Source organism: Sinocyclocheilus grahami, unplaced genomic scaffold (assembly GCF_001515645.1).
Source record: "Sinocyclocheilus grahami isolate Dianchi unplaced genomic scaffold, SAMN03320097.WGS_v1.1 scaffold14.1, whole genome shotgun sequence".
NCBI classification, from domain to species: domain Eukaryota; kingdom Metazoa; phylum Chordata; class Actinopteri; order Cypriniformes; family Cyprinidae; genus Sinocyclocheilus; species Sinocyclocheilus grahami.
Window position 1 is genome coordinate 8,579 of NW_015505193.1, and position 25,000 is coordinate 33,578.

Sequence of the window (25,000 nt, forward strand, 5' to 3'; positions counted from 1 at the left end):
TTCCGACTTTGCTATGACAATCTGGCGCTTCTGAATCAGCGACTGTAAGTATGTTTTGTTATTAGTTTAAGTATTTGCTATTGACTGTTCAAATGCGGAGTTTTGCGCAGCGCCGAGTAACGCGTCGTGTGTGTGTGTGTGTGAGGGGAACAGGGTCACATCACAGGAGAGTGAACTGCCTGTCAGAAATCATAACACGTTAACTGTCTTAACCGCGGCTTGTGTACTGCATCATCACTGTGTCTTTCATGCGACTCTGTTGGCCTTTCGGGCTTGAACTGATGGTAAAACTAACGACATTATTAACGAGAACTGTCTTGATATTTACTTTGAAAGCTGAACCTGCAATTATGGTAAGGGGCGTTACATTTCCGACACATGCTTGTGGTGTTCGGCCAATCACAATGCACTGGGTCAGCTGGCCAATCAGAGCAGACTGCGCTTGTCAAAGGAGGGGGCTTTGCTGAAAAGACGCGTTTTGAGAGAGGCGGGGCATAGAGGTCTGTAACACCAGGGCTGCCCAAACTCGGTCCTGGAGGGCCGGTGTCCTGAAGAGTTTAGCTCCAACCCCAATTAAACACACCTGAACCAGCTAATCAAGCTCTTACTGCATACTAGGAACTTAAAGGCAGGTGTGTTGAGGCAAGTTGGAGCTAAACTCTGCAGGACACCGGCCCTCCAGGACCGAGTTTGGGCAGCCCTGTGTTACACCAAATACACAAAATAATGATCTTTAAAATAGCATCATATGACCCCTTTAAAAAAAATGAGAATAAAAAAACATTTATTTAATTAGTAAAAAAAAATATATTTATTTTACTGGAAAATCGAAAATAATATGCATTACCGCATGGTTTTGTAATATATAAAATGTTGTTGGGATAAATTTCCTGCAAAAATAACTTAAGTTACTAAGATATAAAATGACTTCTTAAGTCCCACCCCTTTTACATTCCTGTGTCCATACCTTCTCTGCATTCATCTAATTCTCCTTTTTCTCTCTTTCTTAAGCATCTGTGGGCGCCCACTACGTCCCGACGGTGTGCAACGGCAGAGAGATTGTCGACTCCACCACTTCCTCTCTGTGACCCCGCCCCTTCCTCCAGACTCCTGCTCCTTAGCGACTGTTAGCCAATCAGCACACATTGTGCTATGCCCAAGAACTAGGTCCTACAGTGCGTAGAAAGTGTGTATGATTATTATGATTATTAAATTATTTTTAGGGCTTGTTGTAAATATAGACAGTCTGACACTGTTGTAGAGAAACAAAAGAACAAAAAAATCCTTTATAGAGAGATTTTGGAAACTTTTGTTTTGATAGCTTTATGTATGTCGTAAACTGCCATGATGTGATGATGTAAAACACAGACCCGTTTTTGATTGGGCCACAGTAGAGACTGACAGAAACGGCTCCGCCTGCAATACTGGACACTGGAATTTGTGGTCGTTTTCTTTTGTAGGCCTCATTGTAATAACCTAACTGTATGTATTTCTTGTTGTACATTTTGTACAGAATCTTAACCGATGGTTTTATCAGCACAAATCGACGGTATTAGAGTCTACGCTGGTCATGAGGTCCAGAACAGAAACCATCGAGTAAGCGCTCGCGCCTCAAAATTCACGTCGTCTCATCACAGGCAGTGGCTTGACGCCAGAGGTTACAACACCATTTTTGTACACTGTCATGACATCTGAAAGCATATTACATTAACTGCATCTCATAAGCGTTGTATTCAGATTGGCTGTGATGCATGTTTATGTTGCAGCACAGATATGCAGTGCTACGAGACATTATATGTTTACATTGCCTGTGACGAGAAGCCTTCAGGGACAGAAATTCTGGAAGATGAGCATGTGAGGCACTTTACAAAATTGACTTACCTCTTTTTCACCGTCATGGTGCCGTTGCTGGTGCCGTCCCACACTTGTCGACTGGATAAAAGGTGATTTGCCAGAAAAAAAAACGGGTCCACACCTGCCCCTTAAACCTGCATGTGACAAAGCAAGAAAGAGTATTGTCAGAGGTCAAATAATAGGATAATATCCTCACCAAATATACTTTTAAAACATTAATCAGAATTAGAGGTCTATCCCAACTCTGGCACCGACACCATTTCAGTGGAAAACTGGTGATAATCGGTTAGGTTTCTGATGTGTGAAATGCTTTGTGATGCAGTGAATGTAAAATGTATCCTGTTGTTCGATATCGGCTTGTTGTGCCTTATCATTTGTCCTATAGTTTTAATACGAGAGGTTCCTCAGAGCCTTTGGGCAGGAGGGGGCCAGGCCATTTTTTTACAGACGTCTTTTTTTACATTTCAAAAGTTTTATACATTTCTATGTTTTTCTGTTGGTTCGTTTGGAAGAGAGTGGGACACTCTGGTTCTTCGACAAGCTGAAGATTGAGGATAGCTAAAATGTTAAAAGTTTGAATGTTTGCTTGTTTTTAGCTTGCGGACAACGCACGGCCCCGAGGGATTCTGTACAATATCACGTTACCTAATGCAAGTGTCAAAACTGTATCAGTCATTGTAGGATCATCCATTCTTAGCTCGTCATGAAGAGACATAGGAAACAAACATGTAACAGTAACCTAGAAATGCTAAAGCTCTCAACATTCATAATTCATCAGCATGGCAGCAAAGGAAATCATTTGTGCATCAGTTAACAGTACCAGGAGGTGAACATGCACAGCATGAATGAGAAAATCAGATGACAGAAAAACATAACCAATCAATAACAGATTTAGTCTTCCAATGGAGACGGACTTGCTCACAGAAACACAAGATGTAGTGCAATGTAGTGCAACTATTACACACACACATACAATCAATATGTAGCCGAGTCCATATATACCATATGCTTCCTCAGTTTTTCCCTTTTCCCCCTCTAATTAGTCATTACTACTGGTGAAGAACAGGGTTACGAATTTCAACAAATCCATAACTCTAAGTAAATATCGTTAGGTAACTCAAATCTACAATTTGTGCCTTTCAAATGATTAAAAGTTCTAAAAATTCATTGGACTAACATTGATTCAAGCCATACTATTTCAGAACACCCTAGCAACTGCATAACAACATGCTAAAACCATTTAGAACATGTTAAGAACTGCATAGCAATGCCCTGGAAACCACCCACAACACCTTAGCACCTGCATAGTAATATGGTAAAAACGACTATGAGCACTTTAGCAAATGCAAAAACCACCCACAATACCTTAGCACATGCATAGTAACATACTAAAAATTACTCAAAACACCCTAGCAACTGCATAGGAACATTTTAAAATACACCTTAGAAACTGCACAGTAACATTCTAAAAACCACCCAGAACAAAACTGCATAGCAACGCCCTGTAAACCAACCACATCCTAGCAACAGCAACATTCTAAAATATTTATTAACATTTTAAAACCACTCAGAACATCATAGCAGTTGCATAGCAACACCCTGGAAACCACCCACAACATCCTAGCAACAGCACTGAAACATTCTAAAAACCACCTAAACATATTTGCAGCTGCATAGCAACACCCTGGAAACCAGACACATCCTAGCCACAGCACTGTAACATTCTAAAAACCACCCAGAACATTTTCGCAACTGCATAGCAACACCCTGGAAACCACCCACAACATCCTAGCAACAGCACTGTAACATTCTAAAAACCACCCAGAACATCTTCACAACTACATAGCAACACCCTGGAAACCTCCCACAACACCCTAACGACAACACAGTAACATTCTAAAAACCCCCCAGAACATTTTCGCAGCTGCATAGCAACACGCTGGAAACCAGACACATCCTAGCCACAGCACTGTACATTCTAAAAACCACCTAAACATCTTTGCAGCTGCATAGCAACACGCTGGAAACCAGACACATCCTAGCCACAGCACTGTACATTCTAAAAACCACCTAAACATCTTTGCAGCTGCATAGCAACACGCTGGAAACCAGACACATCCTAGCAACAGCACTGTAACATTCTAAAAACCACCTAAACATCTTTGCAGCTGCATAGCAACACGCTGGAAACCAGACACATCCTAGCAACAGCACTGTAACATTCTATAAACCACTCAGAACATCTTCACAACTGCATAGCAACACCCTGGAAACCTCCCACAACACCCTAACAACAGCACTGTAACATTCTAAAAACCACCCAGAACATCTTCACAACTACATAGCAACACCCTGGAAACCTCCCACAACAACCTAACAACAGCACTGTAACATTCTAAAAACCACCCAGAACATTTTCGCAACTGCATAGCAACACCCTGGAAACCTCCCACAACACCCTAACGACAACACAGTAACATTCTAAAAACCACCCAGAACATTTTCGCAACTGCATAGCAACACCCTGGAAACCACCCACAACATCTTAGCAACAGCACAGTAACATTCTAAAAACCACCCTGGACGTCATCACAAGTGCATAGCAACACCCTGGAAACCAGTACTGTGGCGGTCACTTTGACATTGGCAATATCAATAAATCTTTACATTATTTTGCTCTTTGTGTAAATTAACAATGAAAGAACTACAAAACAAAGGGCAACGTAAGGACAGCAGATACAGGCCACATTTGAAACAAAGAAAATTAGTAAGTCAGTGAGTGTAGAGAGATAAACAGCGTGCGGTTATGTAAAGCAGTTCACTGCCCCATAAACTCCAGCACCACTCAGCAACTCAATGCTTTTGTGGTGAGGCTTGCAGTACAACACCCTCCCAAAATCTGCACACATCCTCTTTCTGCACGTTAAGTTGCTAGGGGTCCTCGTTCCAGCCTTAGCCTCTTTATGAATGTCTTTGAGAGAAGAAAAAGTCAAATGTGGCGGTTTCATCTGAGTGGCTTAGAAACGGTTTAGGAGGGAGCCAAGACTGCAGTCTGCGCAGAAACACAAATGGAGAGCGAGCCTCCCTCACCCACTGCAGCCATTCCATTTCAGAGTGGGGATCGAGGGTCTTACTGCAAAAGCAGTCGGCTATGTCTAAACTGTGTGGGAAAGTTTAAAGCAAACTTTCATAGATCTGATCATGTTTGTCATAAATCTTCACACCATGGAAGAATATGGATATGAGCCCTGTTTGGAGTCCTCAATATGGTTAGGTTCATAAACAGTTTGGTTTTGGAAGAATGTGACAACTGTCCGTATCCAATAACCAAAGTGACTACTTCACACTTACAGGTATCACATCTGAATTCAACATAGAGTTGATGTGTGAGCAGAACTACAGACATTAAATAGCGGAGTATGTATCATGTAGGCAGAGAGCAAGATAGAAATCCTGTTAAAGGAACTGTTCACCCAAAAAATGAAAATTTGCTGAACATTTACTCCTCGGGCCATCCAAGAAGTAGATCAGTTTGTTTCTTCATAGGAACAGATTTGGGGAAATTGTAGCATTACACTATCACTTGCTCACCAACGGATCCTCTGCTCTGAATGGGTGCCGTCAGAATGAGAGTCCAAACAGCTGATAAAAACATCACAAGAATCCACAAGTAATCCACACAACCCCAGTCTATCAATTAATATCTTGTGAATCGAAAGTTGCTTGTTTGTAAGAAATAAATAGATCATTGAAGTGTTTTTATCTTCAGACTGCTGCTTTTGGCCAAAATATCAGTCCATATTCCATAATGAAGGACAACAGGGGATGGACTTTCCTTTACTGGAGAAGGCATTATTATGATAGACATAATGATGGATTTGTTTCTTACAAACACACGCAGCTTTTTCCTTCATAAGATGTTAAATGATGGACTGGAATCATGTGGATTACTTGAAGATTATTGTAATATGTTTATTAGCTGTTTGGACTCTTATTCTGACGGCACCCATTCACTGCAGAGGATCCATTGGTGGGCAAGTGATGTAATTCTAAAGTTCTCAATCTCTGGTCTGATGAAGAAACAAACTCATATACATCTTGGATGACCTGAGGGTGAGTAGATTTTCAGTACATTTTCATTTTTGGGTGAACACTTTCTAAGTGTCTGGGCAGACGAGGTAATTGGGGGAAAAATAGATTTTTGGCTCAGTATCTACAGTAAAGGCAGCAGGAATTGCCAAATATGGTTTAGATGCATCCGACTAAATCAAAATAATCTAAAGTCTTGATGTTTACTGTGGTTATCCATCACTTATGGTTACAGGCACGACTCAAGACCAGGCCTGAACAGAATCTGCAGACCTTTCCCAACATTTTCTGTGCTTTTCTGGAAAGAAAAATCTGCAAAAAAGTCTGATAAACAGAGCTGAGATGATCAACTTAGCCAACAGACGTAATAAATATGACTTAGGTAGGTTCCAATATTGTAAAAATCAATTAAACTGATTCTGTGCAGGCCTACAAAAAAAAAAGTTGTATGTACAGGACAATTTAGTGTCACATCTGTTAGTAAATACAGAACAGTTGTCAATCCCAAATACTGAATGTGTGACTGGACACTCTTTCTTAGTCCGTTTTTCTGAAACAGCATGTTCGTTGGATGTACCAAGAACAATATGGGGTGATTTCAAATTTGTATGCAAGGCTTAACCAGACTAAAAACCCTCCTTCAGATCTGTAAAAGAGTTACAAACGTGCGGGACGTGTACTTTGGGAAGGCACTGAGCTTTTCGGTTTGAACACAAAGCAATAGAACAGTGCCCATGGTGCAGTGTGCAATAAAAAGGACATTATGACATCATAATAAACAAACTAAATGATGAATTGTATGTTTCATTCCTCATGTAGAGGTTGTGGGATAACAGTGAATCATTATCATACACAAACACAAAAACACCTACCTCCTCAAGACTTTCTGTCAATGTGACTGTGATGGATTCAGATGTCTCACAAAGACGAGTCAGGTTAGCTTTTCCTCACCAAAAAAAAAGAAAAAAAACTTCCCCGGGTGTTCTCTCTTCCACTAAATTATTCTGCTGACATCCAATCAGCTGGCTTCTGCCTTTCTAAAGAGGACGAAGCAGCAGAGATTATGAGCGGGGAAAATGGAAGGCAATTTTTTGCCAGGGATTTTCTGGCCAGAATAATACATCGGAAGTGCTGAAGCCTTTGAAAACTCTTCCTTTTATCAGCCACACGAGTTCGACTGAGGAGAGAGAGCGCACAGATGAGAGAAAGCAAGAGAGAACGGCATAAATGAGAGAGTTAAAGTGATGGCTGAGGGATAGAGATAGTCAAGGAGTTTTTTTGGGGGGGTGAATTGTGCACATCACACTTCCTTCGTCCTCTGTGGAATTCTAATGGCTGTGGCACTGAGTCGAGGCTTTTATGGGAGATATCAGAACCGCTGCACTTCTCCAGGTTAGACACGACCTCCTCCACCTACAACCACAAGATTGCTGAAGCCCCGAGAGAGGAGGCACAGGAATGAGTGAGAGTCAGAATAAAAAACAGTGAGATGTGACATTTAGAAAGAGTGAGAGAACTAATGAGGACAGCTACGTAGAAAGCTTTTGCTACACCACTGCAGCCTTACTTAAAGCGATACTTCACCCAAAAGGGACAATTCTGTGATCATCTACTCCGTTTCCACCCAAAGTTGGGATAATTTATGCGCAAAATTGGAATATCGCATAAACATTTGCGAATTAGCACCGTTTCCATCCAATGAGTCAAAGAGAACAAAATCGTCAGTTCTGTGGAACACAAAGACTTTTTTTAAGAATCTTCACTCAGCTTCTATTCATATTGAGCTTGGTGTGAGAAAAAGATTTAATATAAACATAAAATGTCAAGTGATGTCAAGCTGCGATGCATCTAACACCACCATATTTGTTGTTGTTTTTTTGGAAAAATTATTTCATAAATAATTACTTAAATAACATGGCATCTGACTGAAAATAAGTTTGAGTAGAAATACTAAAACTAAATTAAAGCTAAATAGAAATATTTAAAAACAAAAATACTTTAAAAACATGACAAAATTGCTTATTTGCATGTAAAAAGACTATTTTTAAATATTTATATAACAGTATCTAAATAATACTAAAATAACACTTTCACTTAAAGGTTATGAAAAAAAACTCACCAAAATCATCAGATGATGTCATCAAAAACCTTTTTACTGAAATACACCATATTGGTTGGTTTATGAAGTTCTTCAGTTTTACACATTTGAGAGTGCAAACAATCATTTATTATACACAATATCAAAAACAAATTAGGCTATATCAAGAACTGACATCAGTTGGACACAGTTACAGGTTCATTTCACTGTAAACACACACACACACACAATTAATTACTCATAAATAATATTGCCTACAGCATATCTAACGCTTCAGAGCAGTAGTGGACCAAACAAAACAACTAAATCCCAGCAGGACAGTAAACTGTAGGTTTATACCTCAATCCAGAATCAATATGGTTCTCAGCAGATCATTTCCCCAGATTTCATGTCGATGCGTCTTAAAATTTCATGAATAAAACCCCAGCGGCAGTTCATTAAGTTCCTTAATTAGACTGCACATGTTTCACCACCTCAGTCTGCAGTCACTGTTCTGCAGGAATACTTTCCCCATGAAATCCCCTGTGTTTGTCTTGGTACTGTAAGCCAGAATGACACAGAGGTATGTCGAAAAATCATAAAAATAGCTGTACAGAAATGGCGCCTGCTTTGCTGTAATCTCTTTATTCATGTCATATTTCATTTGGAATGTCACCGTCATAGTCAAATAGGTTACTTAACTAAAAAAAACACACAGCCTATTTTGGCTGCACTTGAACACAGCACACTTTACATGGCTTTCCAGTGCTGTTTAGCTGGGATTGGAAGTGTCTGTCAGTAAAGCTTAAAGTCTGAGTGTATTTGTGTGTTCACTCTGACCCTTGGCTACATTCGCTCTGACAAGCAAGGACTCGTGTAAAGTCACGGCTGTCGCTCCAAAAAGCTTCTGGAGAAACCCAGGCATTGCAGAGGAAGGGAATTTCCATGCATTTACAAATGGAAAACACACACATACACAACTGCATAGTGACAAATCAAGAGAGAAATATTCATATAAGCAAATCCATCCATGTACCTGCAGGCTTTTTTAACCCATATTCCTTTCCTTCGGGACACTTGTGCCCTTGTTTTCTTAAGGCCACTGCATGTGATATCGAACAGAAAGGGACTTCCATTCTTCCCTTTCCTTTTCCGTATCCCTCTTTGCTCTTCTTCTATCCCCACACAGACTTCTCTGTATTGGAGAATTGCAGTTGGACGGCTTCACCGCTCTTCTTGTTGCCCTAGAAACAGGAACACGGTTTTGAAAACGCAGGTGAATTGGGAACAAATCACTGAACGCGGGCGCGACAAATGTTCACAAACAGAGTGCAGAATCGGCCTCTTCGTCAAGGTCGCCTCCCTTTGAAAAGCCTACCCTGCGAAGGCCAAGGACTGTCCGCAGACACCGCGCGTTACCAGGACAACCAGCGTGCAAATCAAACAGCAAGTTGCGGTAAGCTAGGTCTGTTAAACAGAAAGACAAATGACCTGCAACTGCCTCTGTATGGCACAGATTTCTGGAACGCTAAGGAAACGCTGTTATATTCACACACAAGTTTGGTTATGAAATCTAGTTGCCTACATAGACCGTTTTTAATGCATCGCTGACATGCTCCCTACGCAAAAGCTGTTCAAAAAGGTAGCCAACAACAATATCCTGCATTTTAAGAACTCTTTTTGGCAAAATGTAAGGCAGCATCACATACATCCGCTGTAAAAGAAAACAAGTACGACAAGCACAGTGAAAAATCCATCCAAAATGGCAGATCCATTGAGCTGAGAGAAATGTTGGCTAAAATGTACATATTGCATTCAATAATGAAAGGCTTCTATTCAAAGTTAAAATTGCACTATTTTACCCAATATTTGTGTTATTTCTTATTAGCTCAATATTTTGTGCCATTAGATTTGCAACATACTAAATTCCTCACAAGTAGGAGTCAATGTAATATCAAAATAGAGCCTATTTACTATGAATACTATGAATGTTCCTGGTCTTATTGTGAAAGATTCTTGCATACATTTTTACAAATGAAAACATTTTTGCTCATCCAGAACGCTGCTGCCAGAATTCTGACTAGAACCAGAAAATCTGAGCATATTACACCAGTCCTCAGGTCCTTACACTGGATTCCAGTTATATTTAGGATTGATTTTAAAGTACTTTTACTCGTTTATAAATCACTCAATGGCCTAGGACCTAAATATATAGCAGATATGCTCACTGAATATAAACCTAACAGACCACTCAGATCATTAGGATCGAGTCAGTTAGAAATACCAAGGGTTCACACAAAACAAGGGGAATGTGCTTTTAGTTATTATGCCACCCGCAGTTGGAATCAGCTTCCAGAAGAGATCAGATGTGCTAAAACATTAGTCACATTTAAATGCAGACTCAAAACTCATCTGTTTAGCTGTGCATTTATTGAATGAGCACTGTGCGATGTCCGAACTGATTGCACTATATTATATGTATAATCGTTTTCTTAAATTCATTTTAAACCTCTTAAATCAAATTTTTTTTTTTATAATTTTCAAAGTTTTTAAATTCCTTGTTTTATTGTTGTGATTATTGTTTTTATTTTATTTTATGTAAAGCACTTTGAATTACCATTGTGTATGAAATGTGCTATACAAATAAACTTGCCTTGCCTTGGAACAATTTCACTACAAAGTATATAACTTTTTTTATGTAGAAAACAAAAAACAAATAATCATTAAAAAACAAAATCTTTAACCCTCAAAGACCCAAGCATTGATATTTAGGATGTTTTTTTTTAATGGTTTGGCAAAATATAGCATGTATAATATATTCCAACCTGTAAAAATAGAGTCATGAATATTCATATGACAGCATTTTTAAATAAAATTATTGAAATTAAAAAATGTATTAAATTTATTAAATAATTACTACTAATTAGTATTAGCACAATAAGTGTATATATGATATGATATGATATATGATATATGAAACAACTCTTAGAAAACAGCAGAAACATGGTACAAAAATATATTTTTGTACCATTCATTCAATACACTCCACTGTCTGACAACAGCAACAACAAAACAAAATGTAACTCTTAATGCCCGGGGGCCCGTTCTTCTTATGTCGCTTATTATATCCGAGATGAAATGTCACATCCAAGATGATATCATCGCACTAATCAGGATCTGGCTAATTCGGTTCTTCGAACGCACCTGTTGTTGATGATTAGTATGGCTGGATTGAGTTATCTGAGATAATTGCGCGTTCATGTGTTGGTTTAAAAGGGGCTATGTATCGATACTCGAAACCACGATCAGCAGTGCAGCGATTGGCTGGCGGCAAGACAGCAGCGTAATGACATCATCTAATTAAAAAAGACACCTGACGAAAAACTTGACTTCCTTTTATAAGGAAACAGCCAAGCGAACAAAAGTACATAAATGTTCTAATAGATAAATAAAATGTGCACAGTTTTTATTTTATTTTAATTTCTTACATGATTCCCAATTATTTATATTCACGATTTCTAATATGTGTACAGGCTTTACATTTTTATTTCAATTTAGTAATTAGCAATTCATTTAATTTTATATTTGAACAGATTTGTTACGTGACAGCATTAATTAAAGTTTCTTAAGGGTCGAGATCATGTTATCAGCATCTCCTGAACTCCATCAAGCCACTCCCATAATATCTGCCACCACTCAAATTAACGCACGACTCTACATTATCTGTATAGCATGCGTGTAAGACTCGAATACAATTATGAAGTAATAATTTTATGACTAATAAATCTTTCAGTGAGTAAAACTGGCTGTGTCTATAGTATTAATAAAGACTACACAACATTATTATATTATCTTTAAATTAATTTTTTTAATGATTATTATTTTAAAATATTGTCCCTTGATTAGTAGGATACTCTTGTAACAAAGTAACAGTGGCTGGGACAGATTTTAAGTATCAATTCTGCTTAAAAAGATGCAATCTAATCCTGTTTACATGAAATAAGCCTGCTCCCGAGCAGGTTTAAGCTTACGGACCTGTTGCTATGACAGCAACTCCGGGATGAGCTTCGAAGAACCAAACAATCCAAGATCACGCCAAATCATCAACAATCAAATCCAGCTAACTGAGTTAGCGACGTACGAAGAACGGGCCCCAGCACTGCATTTTTGCTAAAATGGTCTCAAATTTATGTACTACCACATGCAAAACTTCTCATCACTAGACACACAGAAATACAATTTTAACAATACTTACTTCTTAAATAGATATATTTGTTTCACAATTCCATTTTGTGTGACTGATAATATGCAATTTTGGTAACACTTTACAATAAGGTCTCATTTCTTAACGTTAGTTAATGCATTATGAACAATATATTTTTACAGCATTTTTTTTTTAAATAAATGTATTAGTAAGTTTTGTAATTAATATTAACTAAGATTAATAAATGCTATATAAATAGTGTTCATGTTAACTAATATAGTTTATATAATATAGAAACCTTATTGTAAAGTGTTACCGCAATTTTTCGTCCACCAAAACTGTTGTTGTGATAAAGTGTCAACTACTTTCATGCGTAGTTTTTAACCCATATTTAGCAAAAGTATTATTTGTGACCCTGGACCACAAAACCTTGACTCTTAAGTGTCAATTTTTCGAAATTGAGATTTATACATCAATGGAAAACTTATTATTCAGCTTTCATATGATGTATGGTTTGTTAGGATAGAACAATATGTGGCCGATATACAACTATTTGAAAAATAGTGCAAAAAAAATCTAAATACTGAGAAAATCATCTTTAAAGTTATCCAAATTAAGTTCTTAGCAATTCATATTACTAATCAAAAATGAAGTTTTGAAATATTTATGGTAGGAAATTTACAAAATATCTTAATGGAACGTGATCTTTACTTAATATCCTAATGATTTTTGGCATAAAAGAAAATTCGATAATTATGACCCGTACAATGTATTTTTGGCTATTGCTACAAACATACTCGTGCAACTTAAGACTGGTTTTGTGGTCCAGGGTCACATTTGATCATTTAAATACAAAGGTTGCAATTGTTCTGCGCTGATTCCCTGAGGGTTAAAAAAAACAAGCTAGTTTAAGCTGGTCTTCCCCCCTGGCCAAGCTGGTGTTTTTAGCTGATTTGCCTTCTGAAAAGTGCCCAAAAACCCCTCTAAAACCAGGCTGAGAGACCAGCTAATACAGTTTTTGCTCGTTTAGCAGAGTTTATTTAGGCAGAACCAGTCACCAGGAACATGATTGATTAATTCCTCTCGATTTGGACAGATTATTCTCTTAATTAACTTCCCTGATAATTACAGGACCAAAACTGACTCCATATACCGCAGGAAATCTGAGCACATTCCCACAGGAGGTCATATGGCATTTTTCAGGACTGAACGTTTGAGACTTAAAGTGACAATGGAAGTTCTGACACTTGAATACAACTCTCTCCCTCTCAAACTCTCTTCTAATTGGCCGTGAACACAGTGTGACACGCCGCATATGCCAAAGCAGCTCAACGGTCTTTAATCTTACAGATGTTTCTAGAAGTCCCTCAGCGGCTCCGTCAACTGCCCCGAGTTAAACATCAAGGCATATACACACACCCACCCTCACGCAGACTCGCAGCTAACTTTCTGACTGCAGTGGCTTCTAGCGTGGATTGTAAGAGGGAAAAACAAAGTAAAAAGCAAAGCGAGGGAAAACGAGTACAGGGAGGGTTGAACTGAGATCATTTCATCAGAAATGCAATGAAGAAACTGCAAGGTGTGGAAGAGAACATCATTAACAACTTGAAGCATATTTTTGAAAACACTGTCCATGTCCAGTAGAGGTCACTAAATACATTTATTTTTAAATAATTAAGATTTTTAAAAAATGTTTTTAAAGAAGACTCTTATGCTCACCAATGCTGCATTTATTTGCTCAAAAATACAGTAAATTATTACAAATAGTATATTATTACAATTTAAAATGTTTTCTATTTTAATATATTTTACATTTTAATTTATTCCTTTGATGCAAAGCTGAATTTTCAACAGTCTAGTCCAGTCTTTAAAGTCACATGCACCTTCGGAAATCATTCTAATATGCTGATTTGATGCTCAATTATTATTGGTGCTCAATTATGCTTATTATTATTAGAGCTGAAAACTATTTTTCTGCTCAATATTTTTGATTTCTTGAAGTCTTTATTTGAAACAGAAATCTTTTGTAACATTATAAATGTCTTTACTGTTACTTTTGATAAATGTAATGCATCCTTAATGAATAAAAGTATTGTTTGTTTGTTTTTAATCTTCCCTCAAACTTTCGAAAAAGGTAGTAAATCAGTTTCCACAAAAAAAATTGAGAAACAAAAACATACACCCACATTTAAAAAAAAAAAATCTCTTCTCTAGCATCTAGTTGTCAAATAAATATGTTTATATTACAACTCTCATTGGCTCCTTGACTAATTGCTTTTGTTCCTCTTTTTTAAGTTGCTTTAGATAAAAGCGTATTATTCTTGCCTTTCTGTTTGGTGCAGCACAAGCTCAACCTTTAAAAAAGTAGTATAGCAATGAAGTTCAGTGGTGTAATGTATAATTTCCTCAATCAGCTTATGTTCTTAAAAACTGAGTATCTGTTTTTCTGGGTTGTATGCCTCTTTAATACACAAAAACAGAAAAGAGATGAACTTTTTTTTCCTGTGACACCATTTACAATGTTTTTTTAAGGAAAGCATTTAAACCTGCTGTGGTTTAGCTAACCTTGGTAGCGACAGCCTTCAGCTTAGCCAGAAGAGAAGACTTGTTGGCATAAACCACTTCTTCATCCTCATTCTCCTCTCCTTCTCCTTCCATAATGGCACAGCTGTCCGCTGCCGGCAACTCGCACTCTTTATTGGCTGACATCACAAGTTTGGAATACTTAAACTCTAGCCTATAAGAGCAAAAAGATAAAGAAGTACGAAGCTTATTAGCATAAACAAAGAGAGATGGTTGTACATCTCCAAAACCTAAAATAGTCACAAGAATCATACTTTTTGTTCTTCTTCCAGAAGTAGCAGGTCAGGGAGACGAGCAGAATAGCAGAGATCACTGCAAGCCCAGCGCCCACCTTCAGCCAGAAATCAATCGCCTCGCATGGAGACGTTCTCTTCAGCGGGAGAGTCAGTCCTCCAGTACACAGCCGAGGTTCAGTCCATACAAACACTGTGTCCTTAGAATTAAAATCCACATCATTACGATGTTAACTGTGGCATTTTGAATCTCACCTGCTATTTATTTATTTGTTATTATTTAGCTACACTCTGTTCAAACGCTTGGGGGCAATAAAGTTAATACATTTTAAAATGTAATTTAGTGATACAAAGCTGAATTTTCAGCATCATTACTCCAGTCTTCAGTGTCATATGATCTTTCAGAAATCATTCTATTATGCTGAATTGCTGCTCAAGAAAAATGTATTATTATTATTATCAATGTTGAAAACAGTTGTGATGCCTAATATTTTTGTGAAAACTGATTCTGTGATGAATACATAGAACAGCATTTATTTAAAATGGAAATCTTTTGTAACATTGTAAATGTCTTGACCGTCACTTTTGATTTTGTTAAATAAAAGTATTAAATTTATAAAAAAAAAAAAATTTAAAACCTCACTGACACCATACTTTTGAACAGTAATGTACTTCGTTTTCCCTTTTCTATTTGCAACAAAAAAAGCAAGTCACTCAGGCATCATATCCAAGCTAGTCATCGTGTCTCACGACGCACCTGTCACAAACACGTGAACACCCACTGTGATTATTCATTTTTGTTTTGGTGGCTTAATGTGAGGAATAATCCACATATGTGTTGCCACATGGAGTTCTGAAGAAAACAAACTTACCCTAGATAAACTTCTGATGATAAATTCAGTAGAAGATGCACAAGTCACGACAGATGCTTTTCTTTAGTAGACTGATTTTATTACTTACATGAACGAGGATCAGACTATTATTCTTACTATCTGATTTAAACTAGGCTATGTATTACCTTGCAGTTCCTTACCAAAGCCAATTTTAATTGCACTTGATACTAAAACACAATTTGACGTGTGTTGCAGCCTGGAATTAAACCACACCATGCTGGTTTCATCTGGCCAGAGGAAAACTGGCCCCCCGACTGAGCCTGGTTCCTTTTTTTTCCCATTTCTATCACCGATGGAGTTTTGGTTCTGTGCCGCTGTCGACTTTATTAGTTGGGGACACAATTTCTGGCAACATTGTTGACTTGACTGCACAGACACTATTGGAAGAGAACTGAACTGAGCTGGACGATGACATCAATGAATCAACAATAAACTGACTTTAACTGAAAACCTGACTGTTTTCTATTATCCTCTTGCATTATCGGCACACGTTTTTCCTGTTGAACACTGTAAAGCTGCTTTGACACAATCTGTATTGTATAAAGCGCTATATAAATAAAGGTGACTTGACAAACATTACAACTCATTTCTCAGACAATACTATACAGTAACTCATCAGTAGAACTAATGAAAGAGTACCTGCACTCCTGCCTTACAGGCTCCTTCAATGGCGTGGTAGTCGACAGCAGCGCAGCGTGGACACGCACTAGAGCTCTCCCACAGGAAGTGAAACGTGCAGCCGTCACAGGTCCCTGCAGGACACTCACTGACACAGGACAGAGGAAGTCAATCTAAACTGGAATTGGGCTACTTTTACACTGCTGTCAAGGGTTGTTTTTTAGTCCGCGGGTTCTAGTAATCTCCCTGGAACACAATTTTGACAGAAGGGAGCCCAGACAGAGGAGAAAACCATGAAAGAAAAAGAAATGGGCTACTTTTGATTAGCAATATTACTCATTTTGTTTCAGACATGGCAACATCGAGGCCTAATGGTTAGAGAGTCGGACTCGTAACCCAAAGGTTGCGGGTTCGAGTCTCGTACCGGCAGGGATTGTAAGTGGGTGGAGTGAATGTACAGCGCTCTCTTCCACCTTCAATAATATGACTGAGGTTGAGCAAGGCACCGAACCCCCAACTGCTCCCCGGGCGCCGCAGCAAAAAATGGCTGCCCACTGCTCCGTGTGCGTGTTCACGGTGTGTGCGTGTTTACTGCTGTGTGTGTGCACTTTGGATGGGATAAATGCAGAGCACTAATTCTGAGTATGGGTCACCATACTTGGCCACATGTCACGTCACTTTCACTTTTTCACTTTCATAAATAATCCATAATATAAATATAACAAAATAAGTGACATACACTTTTGGTGATAAAATAAATGTTTCAAATTTTCAAAAAAGAAAACAAGACAAATAAATCAACTCAGTGGGCCTGCAGTTAGGTGATTTGGTATGGCATGATGGGAGATGCCCTGTGCCAAATTTAGACTGCATTAACAGCAGTGTGCTTGTTTGTGTGTGTTTACCTGGGTACAGATATGTCTCCCTTCGCTGTTTTCTCTGGGTTACAGCGCAGTGACACCACTGCATTCCTGCCTCTCTGACATGAGGTTGTGACCTGTGAAGATCTTTACAAATAAAAGACACCATTAAACAGGTAATGGATGATAGAGGGAAAATAACAAACTTCACACTTTATTACAAAACCCCTAAAACTCCAGACAACCATACATGAGAGGAACTTTAAGAGGCACTTTAGGTTTGATGACGTAACTGCCAGTACCGATAGAAGAAGTGGACATCTGGGATTCTCTTGGATGCAGATGGAAATAGTTCTGGTCTGGCGGTGATTCCGTTAAGTGATTTCTCCACTGTGGCTCCTGTGGCACAAACACACACACACAACCTGTCTTAGAGGACACATGGGGGTGACAGGCAGCACAGCAGGAAGTGCTTAGTAAGCAGGACCACCCGTAGATTCAAGTAATTAATCGTATTTATCACTAAACAAGAAGCCAATTTTTTTATATGCTAAGTTTTATACCTGAGAACACAGATGACAGGCACTGTGTAGAATTATTATTATAAAGAAACAGAAATCTACAGCACATTTTTATTGGCTGGAGTGTCTCTAATATGAAAGGCTATGAACAGTAAATATTCCAAATGTCAGGAGGTTATGATTTTTTTATGAAAACACGGGTTCAACATAACAATATCCAAGGTTTTTTTATGTAAATATTGCATTCCATCTAGGTCCCGATACATGTATTGATGCTATAATTCTGTAATTGTATATATTTTACTTATATAAAAAAAATTTTTTTAAATCATTATATAATCTTTTTTTATAATATAATAATAATAAAACAATATACAGACATAAACATAAAATGTATATAGAATATATAAAAGAATGATATAAATGTATCTATATTTCATTAAATATATATCAATTCTATAAAAAAAATATTACATATTATATTTTCTGGCAGGAATGTTGGGGTGTAACAGGATTACTTATGAGCAAAAGTGTGTGGAAAACACTGTTAATTTATTTCTTGTATACACACACAAAAAAAAAAAATCAACTCGTATTCAAATTCTACTTTAGATATTAAGAACAAAAAAGTAACACTGCATGATGTTTTATAGTTGCCACAGTCCCCAAGTGGTCTTCTCATTAACAATAGCAGCGCAGACAATGTTTTTGCTCATAGGTGATATTAATTCATACTTATTGAGCTTTGATGATTAAACTGCAAATGACTTTACTTCAGTAAAAAGCCCATCGGGGATTTAATTTATAATTATATAGACCGTTAAGGACGTTTTTCTCCATTGTTTACTGATAATGGAAAGTCTGTTAAACATTTAATTGATCTAATAACTTACAACATTAATTTTGGCAGCCTTATTAGCAAGTAATTCAAATTAATGAAACATGGACGTGCAAGTCACATACGCTACACTATCAAGAATTCAAAAATATATTTTTTTAGTTTGAAATTTAAAAATATGAAATGGTCGCACCCTGAAAAGTGTCGGCCAGGCTAATGGACTGAGAGGAAAGAGCTGTTCTTAAGCCCCGCCCATCGGATGGGATAATCGTTGATTGACAGAGAAAAGCCTCCACTGAACTGCCCTGCTGACCACCTTCAGCGTCCTCATTGGGCAGGTTTGTGACATTATCTCTGCAGACTGCAGCCTTGTGACCCTGACAAAAGACAGATGAATGAATAAATAACATTCTTGTGATGTCATTTCTGCTCATTTCAGGTGTTGATGTCATACCTCAGCTCCACACAGGCTGATATTGAAGAGGTGGTAGTACTTTGTGCCTTTCGCAGTGAAGCTGGGCCCGTTCATGATGGACCCAGCAGAGGTCAGAGCACTGAAGTCATACTGAAGAGTCCGAATCTGGTCAGTGTATGTGAACGAACAGTCGCTGAAACACACACTGTGCTCCTAGAATTTAAACATTCAAGAGAGAACAGTCATACACTTACTAGTTATTATTCCTGAAGCACTTTTAGTAATGCCCATGTTCTCAACCACTCAATTCATTTTATCAATTTGCATAATGACTTAAAATAAAAAGCATTTTTTTAATGTCACATAACGACCATTCATCATATTTTTCCAGTAGTTCCTGAATATTTGTACTGAATAGTGCTAGATATCATTAGTCAAACTTTTGAAAACATTACATATGTTTAAAATTGTGTGTATATATATATATATATATATATATATATATATATATATATATATATATATATATATATATATATATATATAATAAATGATTGGTTTAATACTCATATCTTTTCATGTCCCTGGAAGTGTGTGTGTGCCTGCACAAATAAGTCTGTGTATGCTTAAATCTGAATATGTGCTGATATTAAATAAATTAATTAATAAATAAACGGAAAGGACAAAAATACAGTGTTTGTTGCAAATACTTTGATGAGAACAAGACTTTGAAAACTTGGGAACAGTCATTTTAGATATAGCGGTCTGGTTGCAAGTAAAACTGTATCTGATATGCATGTTGTCCTTTGTGTATTTGGACTTTATTTCTATTTAGTGTTGGACAAATAAACAGAATACACAATCAATACCTTTTAAAACACACCAAATACAGAAAGCGAAAATCATGGGGTCTTTAAAACAATTTTTTTGCAGTACATAACTGACTTCTCCAAAGGAACTGACCTGCTGCAGGTGGACGCATTCTGTTCGTTGGGTGCGTTAGCATGGTTGGTTGCCAGGCTGCTGAATCCAGGAGGGATGTCGTCCCACTCATCGAAACGCAGGCCGCTGCCCAGTGAGTAAGTGCCAGCCGCACACAGAGTGCACTCCTGAGCAGACATCTCCAGAAACTCCCCCGCCTTGCACGAGAATGCTGACAGAAGGACGTAACCAAATATACAATACTGTTTATGCTATATTGACCAGTTCAATCACTAATCCGATGGATGGATGGATGGACGGAAGGACGGACGGACGGACGGACGGACGGACGGACGGATGGATGGATGAGAGGAATGGCCACCCTCCATCTGGACCCAGTGCTGTCACACTCTGTGTACTGAAAGTAATAGTCCGCCTGCGAAAACAAACAACACGTCTAAATTTAACAAGATACTTGTGTTTTGTGGGTGTGTGGATCTGTGAAGTTTGGCTGTAAAAGAGTAAAGCACATGGACGCTTGAGTATTGTGTGGATTTAATGCAGAGGACAGTAAAACAGGTCATACATAACATGACATAATAAATGCATGAGTCATCTCGTCCTGAGTCTGCTGAGGCCACACCCTTTCCTTTCCAGGCATCAGCATCAGTGGGGGTTCAATTGTGATCAGATCTTAAGTTTTTTAACAGATATTTCTTGTTCACAACCATGCACTGACGGATTTTTCATTCATTAAAGCCTTCAAAGATTGCCCCTTCACTCAACGAGTCTGTGTTAGACTCAACCAAATTAGAGGAACATCTCATTTATGAACAAACCGGGGTGTCATTTCATGAAGGAACTGAGACACATCTTGTTCCTGACCAAATTGAACAAACTGCAACTTTTCGTTTCTCAATGAATTGAATGAAGTGGCAACATATCTTTTTTTTTGTGAACGAACTGGGATGTGACCAAAGTAGGACTTCTTGGGAATCAACTAAACGAACTGGGACATATCTTGCTCCCAAACGAACAGCAACTTCTTGTTGCTGAACAAACTGCAAATTCATGTTCCTGAACGATGAACTAAATGAAAAATTAACTGTCAACGGACATTGTGTTATGTGAATGAAACGGCACATACAGCATGTCATTCACAAATGAAGAAAACAACTGGGACATATCTTTCTTGGGAATTAACTGAACAAACAGAACAAAATGTGACTTCTTCCTTAAACAGGGATATCTCATTCATGAATGAAATTAACTTGAAAAGAGCTTAAACACTCTTTCTAGAGACTCTTAGTAGATATGCAGGCACACAAATTTCAATAAAAATTAAAATGACTTGTTTTAGTCAACTCAGGGATTCAATGACTCACTCATATGCAAAGAGACAAATACTTGTTCCTACCTATTGGCATAACAACTTAACCTGCATTAATATATATATATATATAAGCGTACAAATTTGAGCAACTCTTTTAGTAAACAGATTCAAAAGAGTCACTGGGATGAATCAAATTGCCCACCACTAATCAGCATATTACAGCAAGAGCCTATAAGTAAAACACAGAATCACAGAAAGCAAGTTTGTGGGTGTCTCAGCTTAATAAACTATTGTAGAAATAAAAAAGCCAAAAAAAAAAAAAGCTTCAACTATGCATATGCACCAGTTAAGGTAGCAATCATGACAAAATAAGGTACATTAATAACCTAATTTACGGATTTTGCCGAGGTGTGACCATTTTTTTGGGCCAAAATGCAACAGAAAACCTCTGAATCATTTCTTTTTACATCCCATGCCTGCAGTTCCTCCAGCACTTATTGAGTGACTTGGAAGGAAAGGCAGCCATCAGGAGGAAGCTGATAATAAAACCCAGAATGCCCTGCGGGTCAACATACGGGAGGGCAGACTGAGAGACACAGCTCAAAACAGGAACTAGTCTCAGATATTACCATACAAACCCCAGTCCATTACCACAGATACAGTAATGTGCCACTGGTGGCTATAATGACACAATGCAAAACAACAAATACTTGTTCCTACCTATTGGCATAACAACTTAACCTGCATTAATATATATATATATATAAGCGTACAAATTTGAGCAACTCTTTTAGTAAACAGATTCAAAAGAGTCACTGGGATGAATCAAAATGCCCACCACTAATCAGCATATTACAGCAAGAGCCTATAAGTAAAACACAGAATCACAGAAAGCAAGTTTGTGGGTGTCTCAGCTTAATAAACTATTGTAGAAATAAAAAAGCCAAAAAAAAAAAAGCTTCAACTATGCATATGCACCAGTTAAGGTAGCAATCATGACAAAATAAGGTACATTAATAACCTAATTTACGGATTTTGCCGAGGTGTGACCATTTTTTTGGGCCAAAATGCAACAGAAAACCTCTGAATCATTTCTTTTTACATCCCATGCCTGCAGTTCCTCCAGCACTTATTGAGTGACTTGGAAGGAAAGGCAGCCATCAGGAGGAAGCTGATAATAAAACCCAGAATGCCCTGCGGGTCAACATACGGGAGGGCAGACTGAGAGACACAGCTCAAAACAGGAACTAGTCTCAGATATTACCATACAAACCCCAGTCCATTACCACAGATACAGTAATGTGCCACTGGTGGCTATAATGACACAATGCAAAACAACACACTAAAATCATGTAGTAAAATCAATGTATTTTGTACAGCCACTTTTTTTTTTGTTGAAAATTATGTTAAAATGTGAGCATCAAATATGATACATCAGGCTTTTGAGGAACCTTTATTTGTTCAACTTTCAATCATCTTTGTATTGCATTATGTGTTTTGCCCCCCATAATAAAACCTACAGAGCTTTGATCATAAAACTAAAGTATTTAAATATTATATTAAGACATTGACAGATATAGGGTGACAACTGATATTTATATCTATTTATGTAAATAGCCTGCTATACTGTTTTTAAGATCTCATTAATTGTATATTTATCAAATTGCATAGTTTTGCTTAATTTCAGCCTCTAAATAAAAATGTGGTGTTTTACTCTGAGTATGATCTCCATATTCTCCTATTTAATATTATATAAGCCATAAAAGCCTGATGTGTCAAACATGATTTTTTTTAAAGAAAACGTGATATATTTGATATGCCAGGCTTTACCGGATAATGTAAATAATTAATGCGGCTTGAGAGAACATGTACAATTACCATCTGATTTTTATGAATGCATAAGCCAAAATAGTTCCAAATCTGCACTATTGTTCCTTATTCATAGCCGTCAACTGCAGTCAATATTTTAGCTTACGGGACACGCAGGGATTTTAAGTCACAGTTTTTCCATGCACAAAGGCCAGAGGAGGTGCTGAGCTCTCAGTGAACGTGGTTTCAGTAAGGCTATTCTTAGCATCATATCACCAGGCTCTTGAGATGGGCATGCAGAGCTGACCATCTCTGTGAAAAGCTCCGCTGGAACCTTATTCATCCATTACCATAACATTAGACATAAAACACACAGCCTGGCTGGATTCTAACACATTATTTCAGTGATGACAAATGCATATTTAAAATGGGATGCCCATCCCAAAAAGCAATCTGACACCAATCAATATACATACTGAGACAAAAAGCATATCAGCTTCTTAATCAATATGCATCTGAAAAGCTCAAGATACATTAGTATTAAAAAAAAGCCAAACATCTGATACAGGAAACAAATAAACTATAATACTCCAAGAACTAAAAGTGCCTAAAAACCTGATTTCAAAGAATCTAAATATATATTCAGAGCCTCAAATGTCCTTTCCCTCATGACAGGGTTACTGAAGGAACCACTGACAGATTTTTCAGTTCTTGTAAGAACTTATGACTTACATTAAGCACTTCTAAGCTTCCAGAGACACGATTTAAGGCTCCTCGGGAAGCCTTTTTGCAGAACTATCGTTTGTAAACGGATGTTTCCATGTTCTTCAGAGGGATCTGTCAGTGTGACAGTCTGATTCCTTTTATTGTTGCATGTTAAAGCCACAAATAAAGCATCTATTCTAAATGTTTCTATAAACCAGCTTTTACTGTATTCAGACAGCCTACTTCTCATTGGTTACAGCTATTCAATCTGTGTAGAGTATCTGATGCACCTGTTACTTTGGTTATTGTAAGCTGTGACAACCTACATCATCTTGCTGCACGTGTTAGTAAAGAAATTGATCCCAAAAGTGCAAATAAATGTATGACAAACAACCACAGATGCTTTAAATACAAGCCGGCGTGTGCAAAAAAAAAGCAGATATATGAACTGGACGAGTGTTTAACGCAGAAACACCAGCGGGAATGATCTCTCACCTCTTTACACTGGCGCAGGTGAGCGGCACATGCCGCGGACGCGTTCACGATGAAAACGCAACATATCCACGCCGTATAATTGAGCATAAAACGGCTTCGCTGGCGGACAATGGTTGTCCTCGTGCGCTCCATCGCTTGCCGAAGGGAATAACGGGACCGTCCCATCATATCAGCGAGCGACGTCACCATAGAACGTCATCTGACGGAGCCGCTTTGAAGTCTTAGAAATGACGTCACAGCGGTGTTACCCAAATCAGGCCCAAAACGAATAGCCTTAATTATAGTAGCCTACATATCTACTCAACAGCTTTCATTTTTTATACTTTGAGTGTGACCATCAAATTATTTGTATAATGAACCACTAAACATAATGTATTAGAATACGGACAATGACCATTCAGAACACTGCTTTTATATTCACTAATAAAACAATCCGAAGTGTTATTTGTAATTGTTATTCAGATGCACACCCCAAGATGGCAGTCCTTTCAAAGAAATTACAACGTGGAACGTATTTAAACATAACTATTCTTAAACGTTCAAATAATTATT

At 37.8% G+C, this 25,000-nt stretch overlaps 2 protein-coding genes across 2 annotated transcripts in view; one reads left to right on the top strand and one right to left on the bottom strand.

Moving 5' to 3' along the window:
• The window catches only part of LOC107600933 (metabotropic glutamate receptor 3-like), a 3,891-nt gene extending 1,758 nt beyond the window's left edge, over positions 1 to 2,133 (top strand). Inside the window, exon 2 of the mRNA XM_016292928.1 lies at positions 1,012 to 2,133. Within this exon, the coding sequence (XP_016148414.1) occupies positions 1,012 to 1,088 (77 nt within the window). The 3' untranslated portion in view covers positions 1,089 to 2,133. The remainder of the gene's footprint in view (positions 1 to 1,011) is intronic.
• A 5,962-nt stretch (positions 2,134 to 8,095) lies between these two features.
• Positions 8,096 to 20,306, bottom strand: LOC107600478 (UPF0577 protein KIAA1324-like homolog). Its single transcript, XM_016292388.1, has 9 exons — positions 20,127 to 20,306; positions 19,225 to 19,398; positions 18,964 to 19,147; positions 17,714 to 17,810; positions 17,457 to 17,558; positions 16,573 to 16,699; positions 15,062 to 15,240; positions 14,790 to 14,961; positions 8,096 to 9,264 (listed from the first exon to the last, which is right to left on the bottom strand). Exons 1-9 carry the CDS (start codon positions 20,304 to 20,306, stop codon positions 9,196 to 9,198), a joined length of 1,284 nt encoding a protein of 427 aa, XP_016147874.1. The 3' UTR covers positions 8,096 to 9,195.
• Between the last annotated feature and the right edge of the window lie 4,694 nt (positions 20,307 to 25,000).

What these genes read in the sequence shown, in the direction of transcription:
- LOC107600478 (XM_016292388.1), bottom strand. Translation starts at nt 20,306, where the DNA reads ATGTCTGCTCAGGAGTGCACTCTGTGTGCGGCTGGCACTTACTCACTG. An exon ending in TCAGCCTGTGTGGAGCTGAG is followed by an intron (nt 19,148 to 19,224) that starts GTATGACATCAA and finishes GTCTTTTGTCAG; the next exon opens with GGTCACAAGGCTGCAGTCTG. An exon ending in CCTGTAAGGCAGGAGTGCAG is followed by an intron (nt 15,241 to 16,572) that starts GTACTCTTTCAT and finishes TTTAATTCTAAG; the next exon opens with GACACAGTGTTTGTATGGAC.